The sequence below is a fragment of the Leptopilina boulardi genome, unplaced genomic scaffold (assembly GCF_019393585.1).
Source record: "Leptopilina boulardi isolate dan_hultmark-lab unplaced genomic scaffold, ZJU_Lbou_2.1 LbouV2_342, whole genome shotgun sequence".
NCBI classification, from domain to species: domain Eukaryota; kingdom Metazoa; phylum Arthropoda; class Insecta; order Hymenoptera; family Figitidae; genus Leptopilina; species Leptopilina boulardi.
In genome coordinates this window covers 747653-755621 of record NW_026137910.1, presented here as the reverse complement: position 1 = coordinate 755621, position 7969 = coordinate 747653, and the positions used below count along the sequence as shown (strand labels likewise).

General features: G+C 26.8%; 1 protein-coding gene across 4 annotated transcripts in view; it reads right to left on the bottom strand.

Annotated features, from left to right (window-relative positions):
- Nucleotides 1-1723: 1723 nt before the first annotated feature.
- The window catches only part of LOC127285907 (uncharacterized), a 192068-nt gene continuing 185822 nt past the window's right edge, over nt 1724-7969 (bottom strand). For all 4 annotated transcript variants that reach the window (XM_051312114.1, XM_051312113.1, XM_051312115.1 and 1 more), the window contains 6 exons: nt 7162-7787; nt 5714-5972; nt 5031-5276; nt 4758-4938; nt 4384-4667; nt 1724-1870 (listed from right to left, as the gene is read on the bottom strand). In XM_051312114.1, coding sequence (XP_051168071.1) covers nt 4409-4667; nt 4758-4938; nt 5031-5276; nt 5714-5972; nt 7162-7787 — 1571 coding nt within the window. In that variant the 3' untranslated portion in view covers nt 1724-1870; nt 4384-4408. The remainder of the gene's footprint in view (nt 1871-4383; nt 4668-4757; nt 4939-5030; nt 5277-5713; nt 5973-7161; nt 7788-7969) is intronic.

The window sequence follows — 7969 nt, the reverse complement described above, 5'->3', positions numbered from 1 at the left end:
TCATCGTCATTAGTCATTTGTTCGCGCGCACATTTATTCACAAATTTTTCATGATTGGCACTTATTGAATTGTCATCATTTTTCACAATTATTTTACTACTTATGCTTTTTAATTTGATCGCACTAAAATTGCACAACAGTTCATTGAGTACATCACATTTTACATCGTTAATTGATTTTTTCAATGAATTTTCATTTTTATTATCATTAATTGGGGATGATTTTTTTTCTCTTGATAAAATTTTGTTAGATTCAATTTCTTCTTCTTCTTCTTCTTCTTGGTACTCATTCAATTTTCGATGAATTGCTATTACTTCACATGATATTTCTTCTTCATTATTTGTCAGCATTTTATCTAAAAATGAATTTCGACGTACACTCATTGGCATTGATTTTGGAATTTCTTGAAAATTTTCCAGTTTTTCGTTATCATCATTTTTTATTTCTTCTTGATTTATTGGAGATTTTGAAAATTCTTGAAAATTTTCCAATTTTTTTTCATTATCATCTTCTTTTATTTCTTTTTGATTTATTGGAGATTTTGGAATTTTTTGAAAATTTTCTAATTTTATTTCATTTATTTTTGTTTCTTTTCGATTTATTGGTGATTTTTGAATTTCTTTTTCCTCATCCGACGATGAATTCCATTTTGCATTATTATCACTATCGTTATTAATGAAATCACATAATGAAGAATTGATGAGAAATTTTTTTGCATAATTTTTTTTCTCTTCAAATTCCATCGAATTGTGAGTAGCATCTTCATAACTATCACTATTGGAATTTTCCGATTTAAATCTTTCGATTTTTTTTAATTGTTCCGAATTTTCTTCCATTGTAATAGTTTCAATGAAAAAATGTTTGGAATTTGATGAATTTTCGTTTGTTTCAAATTTTGAAATTTCATTTAAAGAAAAAAATGGTTCATCATTCTTATCGACAATTGGTTTTTCATCAAGTGATTGTGAATCGATTTGCATTAAATTAAAATTATTTGAATCATACAGCAATGAATCGAATGGTGTTGAATTTTTATGATTCTCTGTTGAATGTTGAATGGATTCGTAGATATTTTGAATTTTTTGCAATTCCTCAAGATCATTGTTGAGTGATTCTAAATTTTGTAAACTGTCCATTGTGATATCGGCGTTTTCATCGGGTGTTGAATTACTTGGTGACTCGATGACAAATCGAACTTTGGATGTATTTGGTAGAAAATCATTGGAACTATTTTCTAAGCTCTCTAAACGAAATAAATCGGGTCTTGCCTGCATTCGTTTATTTCTATCGAGATAATCGTCGAATATAAAAAGATTTGACTCATTAAATTCGGGATTATCAAATGAATTTTGCCATGTTCCGAGGCACTTTTCAAATGGAATATTAGTGGTCGTTACTCTAAAGCAGACTTTGTTCTCGTCAATTAAATTATTTGATGGAAATTTCTCTTTATTGATGATTGATTCATTTTTTTCTGTTTCGCCAATGACACTTTGAAAATCTTGATAGGTGAATAAAAATGGTGAATAGCGTTTTGGTGAGGAATTTTGTTTATTTTCTCTATTTTCACCAGTGATATTGAACGTTGTTCTTTCGTGGGGATTGCTTTTTGAATTTATTTCAACTAATGAATTACTCTCGACGTCAGTTTCTATTTTTCTCAGATGTTGAGAATTTTTTAGTAAATTTCTTTTCTCACGAGCTTTTTGTACTGGCGGTGGTGGTGGCGGCGGCGGAGGCAAACGAGGTTTTCTCCTAGGTCCCGAAAATGGTTCCCGAATCATTTCAGAATTTATGCTCATTGAAAGATTATTATTCTTTCGTTTCTTTCTTCGTGGAGGAATCGGCGGAGGTTGTGGATCAATCTCATCTGCAAAGAAAAGTAAAAATTTTTTTATTTTAATAACATAATTTTAATTTATTGATAATTAATAGTTTCTTTGAATTTATTTTATTTCCTAAATATTTACTATTAATATTATTATGTTTGTAATAATAATAATTATAAATAACAGTGGAAAAATTGATTTAAATTTAGAAAAAAAAATTGTTTAATTTCTATAATTAGAAAAAAAAAATTTAGAATTTAAATTTAGAGTAATTGGAAATTAGAGATTACGAAGGTTGAATTGAGTTTTTTTTCCTTTTTTTTTTTTTATTGTGGTAAACGTGGTTTTAGAAAAACTATTGACGTATGTAATTGAGATAAAGGCAAAGGTGAATCGCAATGCTCACATTTATTCATATTAAATAATGTTTTCTTTGCGGGCAAAATCCCTGCCGTTGACTATTTGTTCGCGATGAAAAGGTAACGTAAAAAACGCGACACTGGCCACGAGGATAGACCATCGGTAAGATACTAAAGGTGATTCCTTAGAAGTGACATTCGATCCGTCTCCCCCCCTTCCACACCCCTCTCATTTACCTCTTTTCAACCGACAATGTCTTGCGCGTGTTAACTTTGATCGTCATGTGAAGATTCAATAACACTTATATAAGTAAAACTAGTCTTCTCTTCTTGCAAGAAATTCTAGTCCTCTGACCTCAAGTCCCATTTCCCAAGACTTTATTTTATTTTTCTAAAAATCAGAAACATTCCTTTTTTTCATTTATTTTTATTTTCTTTTCCTAAAAATTTTGTTGATATTTGTTTTAGCAAAGATTTTTATTTTATTCATTATTTTTTTTTTTCATAAATTATTTATTAAAATTGAAAAATAATTTAAATTTTGAATGTCAAGAATGGGGAAAAAAAAATTGCAAAGAAACGAAATTAAAAAAAAAAAAAGTTTCGAATTTTGTTGGTATAAAATTCAATTTAAGAAAGAAGAAGGAGTGACGAAAAAAAAACTTGTCAAGAACAACGACTTAATTATGTGTCGTTATATTAAAATCAGTGCCATATAGTGTTCCAGGATATATAATTAAAAACTCATTTGTACTTGTTTAAGTGGAGAACAGAAAAAAAAAAATTCAACGAAAAACTTATTGCGATGTCTAAACGTTTGTAAATGGAATAATTTTTGCTTCCTGATATTTATCAAGAGTAAAAAAAAAGTTAATTGTACAGAAATGGAAAACGATTATATATTATATACTTCTCTCATCTGTTTGTTAATTTATTCTGCTTTTTAAAAGACACTTTTTAAAAAGTCCGACTTTTTTTTTTTCTTCATTTAAATTGTCATGAATTATTTATTTAACAAATTATTTTCCATCTGATAAATAAGTATAATTTATTTGAAAATTAGAGTAATTAGAAATTTTTATTAAATTTGAATTCGTATAATTTTAGAAAAACACAATAAAATAATTAATTTATTAGTGCGTGATTAATTTTTTTTTTTAATTTAATGTTTTGTGAGTTTATTGAATAATACATTTCGTTATTCACTTGGGTTAATTAATATTTGCTGATAAATAAATTGTTAATAAATGAATTTTAATTAGTTTATTGGTGTTTAAACGAAACGAGAGTTTTTAATTTAATATCGAAAGTTAAACTCAATTTGTATAGAGGATAATTGATTGAGTGATTGAATTTTATATACATATATATTGTCGTTGCTGATGTTCTCAAAGAATTTGTAGAGATATTTTACAAAGAGTGAAAAATAGAGAGAATAAGATAAGGAGGAAACACTAAGAGCCCTGTAGATAGAAGGCTTCGTTAATCGGATAAAAAAAGAGCAATTCAATTAGTTGTGGGTTAGTCACTTTCACTAATGATTTTATGCAACTCCAGACTCCTAAAAATTAAAAATCAATTCTTTTTTTTTATTTATTATTATTATTATCATTATTATGAATAAATTAATAATTTAACAAAAGTTTTTTTCGTCTCGATTTCATTTATTTTCTCCTGACCGATTTTTCGATTTTTATTTTGTTTTTAAATTACTTTCTCTGTTACGTTTTCTCCATTTTTTTTTTCATTTTTATTCCCTTTTTTTATACTCAAGTTTCTGGATTTTTATTGATACTAATAGTAAACTGTGTGTAAAAAAAGAGTCTAAAACGTGTGCAGAAAGGAAAAGAGATGAAAAATAAAAAGCTCTTTTTTTTGAAGCCGAAAAGTGAAACAGAAAACTTTGCTGGATATTTTATACTTTTAGTAAATGGGGTAAATCTTTTTAAATTTAAAACCACGTGACGAATCAATAATGAATTTGAAAAAAAATTTCTAATTAATTTTTATAAATTTATTTTTTAAAAATTAAAAAAAAAAAACCCCAGAATGCAAAAAATGCATAAAATAATATTAAATATTTTCATTTTGTGTCAATAATTTTTTTTCTTATTTATCTGTTAGCGTATTTACATTGTAAATAAAATGAATTGAAAAAAAAGTAAATTTGAAATGAAAAATGAAAAAAACTTTACCATATATAAAATACTTCTGACGGCACTAGATAAAAACTTGTTGACTCGTTCGGCTCACGTCTAAATCCTCAAGACTAACCAATATGCTGGCAGATTGCAAAGCATAGGGATCGATTTTATTAGCTATGGTGTAAGTTTCATTTACAGGATAATTTTCAATCGTCGTTGAAGTTGAACTATTGTGTGAATCCCAATGATTTTTCACATCAGATTTTTCATTTCCCAGCCATTTTGATGACATATTCCAATAATCAGTTTCTGATGAGACATTGAATCTGATACTTCTGAAAAAAATAATTAAACACACATGGAATTTAATTTTTTTTTTTTCTTTTAAATAGTAAATTTATAATTTTTTAAAAATAAATTCTTACTGAAGATAATTGGCATCATTTTGTTGAATACGATGGAAATTTTTGTGATTTTCAACTCGATTTGAAGCAGCTCGTGATAGAACTAATTCCACAGTTTCAGATGAACTTTGCAATAATTTAAGTGCATGTTCATAACCAAGATTCATTAAAGTTTGACCGTTTATCGCTACCACTCGATCGCCTATTAAAATTGGAGAATATTCGTTATTAAAACTGAGTTATTTTACACATTTTAGATTACATAAAATGTTTGAAGAAACTTTCGTTTTATACCTTTGTTTATGTTTCCAGTCATATCGGCCGATCCTCCAACGGAAACGGCTTGAACATAAACTCCTCCATCGTTTCCCTCGGTCACTTGCAATCCTATACTTCCTCCATTACCGCGTTCAAGTTTTATCACATGAAGTATTCGCTCTTCTGTGAATGACATTTCCTCAAATCGGGCCACCAAAGATGATGACATAGTTTCCTCGTCTTGTATTCGAAAAGTCTCGTTCGCTGTTCGAATGTCTGCATCTGTAAGACACGGGAAAATTATTTCATTTTTTTCATTTTTCTATATACTTGAATTTAAATTTCATTATAATTTTAATCATTTATTTGAGTTTATCATTTATTTGATCTATTACAATTTATCGAAAGTAATTGTTTTAATTTTTTATTTATTTCTTCTATTTAAAATTGTCTTTTCATTTTTCGTACTTTGTTCAAACATAAGAAAATGTTTGTATCTAAATACTTGTGAAAATAAATTTAAATATTGACATTGAAAAAAATAATTATTCTTAAAATATAAAATTAAAAAAAGAAAAAATAGTTTTTATATTTTTAACCAATATTTGGAATTTTTTTTTCTTTCTTATCGTATATCATCTAATTATTTAAAATGAAAAATATAATTTGATTTTTTGAATACTTTGCTAATTTTTATATTCATTGAGGGGAAAACGTACTTAACACATAAGCTTCTGGCATTGGCGACTCAACCGATCGTGCTGGCGTTGATTGCATCGACGAAGCAGTGTCGGATTTCAACGATAGAGATTCTAAATCGTCGGCAAGGGAGATATCCTTTTGCGACATATTGCTACTGCTGTAAATAGCGCGAGTTCCCATTTTTACTCCCAAACGTCGTGGTAAACTAGGTGTTCGAAATCCGCTCGATTGCCTTGATTTTGGTGTTCCATAATTTGGTAAACTCGACGTTTTTGCCTGTGAAGCAATATTTAAATTTTTATATTTTCATCAATTTTAATTTTCATAATAAAAAATTTTAAATATCATTTATCATATCCACTTTGACATTTACGATTTGACAAATTTTTTTTTAAACTTTTAGTACTCTACAAAACAGTGTTTCATGATTTTTTTCCAATTTTTTTTATCAAAATGTTTACAAGATATGAATTTTTCAAAAATTTCTGAATTTTAATAATTTTTTTATTTTTAAATGCTGATGATTTCCTTAAAAATTAATTAATTCAACAATTAAATTTTTTTAAATTCTTTGTTTTCCGTGAACTTTTCTAAAATTCGATGCAAAAAATTCTAAAAAATTTTCCATTCTTTTTGCAAATTAAAGGTTAAATTTTCAAAAGATTTTCAAAGAATACTTCTTCCTATTACAAAAATTTAAAACCTGGTCCGCTCGTAGGGAAACATTTTTTCAATATTTTCAAATTTTTTGAAATTTTGAATTTTTTTAAAACTACATCAAGTTTTTTTTTTTATAAGACTACGTAAATTTTTTATATTTTAATGCGTTGATTACGAAAATCATAGTAGAAATATTCGCAAATTTGATTTTTATAGTGAAAATAAAAAAAAAAGAGACCTAAAATTTGTGGGTTTTTTTTTCGTTTTTGGGTTAGGTATATGCAAAATTTTTAAAAATTGCATAGAATATAAAAAATAAATTTCTATAAAATCTACAACTTTCGTCTAAAATTTGCTTTAAATTTTGCATATTATATTTATTTATAATTTAATTTATTAAAATTTTAATTTAATTTTACCCACCAAAAAATTGTAAAAAAAATTTAGTAAATAATTTTTCTAGAATGTTTTGCATCGAATTTTCGAGAAGTTCACGTAAAAATACATAATTCAAAAAAAAAAAAATTTTTTTTAATTGATGCATTTTAAAAGCAATCAAGAGCATTAAAACATAAAAAATCATAAAAATTCTCAAATTTTGAAAAATTCAAAAAAAAATTGTACTTGAACGATTGTTAAAATTGAATGTCTAATTAAAATAAATTTTAAAATGTATAATTATTATATTAAAAATTAAGAAAGTTCAAACAAAATGATTAAATTTATGGAAAAAAATAAGAATTTAAAAATTACGTTAAAAAAATGAAATTATCGAGAAGAAGTAGAAGAAGAAGAAGAAAGGCACCTTATTCAAAGACTCTTTGATATCCGACACGTCCCAAACTTCCTCGGGTACCGGAAGTGAATTTTTCTTTGGCGTTCGATTTTTATTAACAGCCGCATAAATGTCCTCGGGTTTTTCTGATTTCACTTCGAGTCGTTCAATTGCACTCGAGTAAATTAACTTTGGAATACAATAAACGTATTCTTCATTGTGAGCGCGTCCAACATTCGCGTAACCATAGATTTGATCCTCAATAGCTGAAAGGACTTTTGGTCCATTCAAAATTCTTGAAATCGCTTGATTTCTTATTGCTGAACAACCATCACGATCTGATTCATCTTCCGTGTCACGTGATTCGCCTTCCGGTTCCAAGCGTGTATTCACCTGGGCATAAAGAACATCTTCATCTGGCGAAGAACAAATCGGTGATGTTGTAGTCGTGACTTGATTGTTCATTGGCCAATTACACAAATCTTTTTGTGGATTTTCATTCTCTTTATTTTGATACTCCTCTAATTGAAATGGATACTTTAATCTTGATTCGGGTTCTTGTTTTTTTATTGCATTAGCAATTGAGATTTTTGTTTTTCCACTTTCGGGCTTTGCTTTCGGTGAATTTGGCTCAATCACCAATGGAACACCGAAATCTGAAATTAACAACAAAATTATTATCATAATGAAAAAAATTACTTTTCTTAAATTTAATATTATTTATTGCATTTTTGGAATTTATCTCTTATTCATGGTGTTCGGCAATTTTTGAAAAAAAAAATTTAAGGACTTTTCAAGAAGTTTCAATTAGTTTATTTAGCAGTTTAAGAATTTTAAA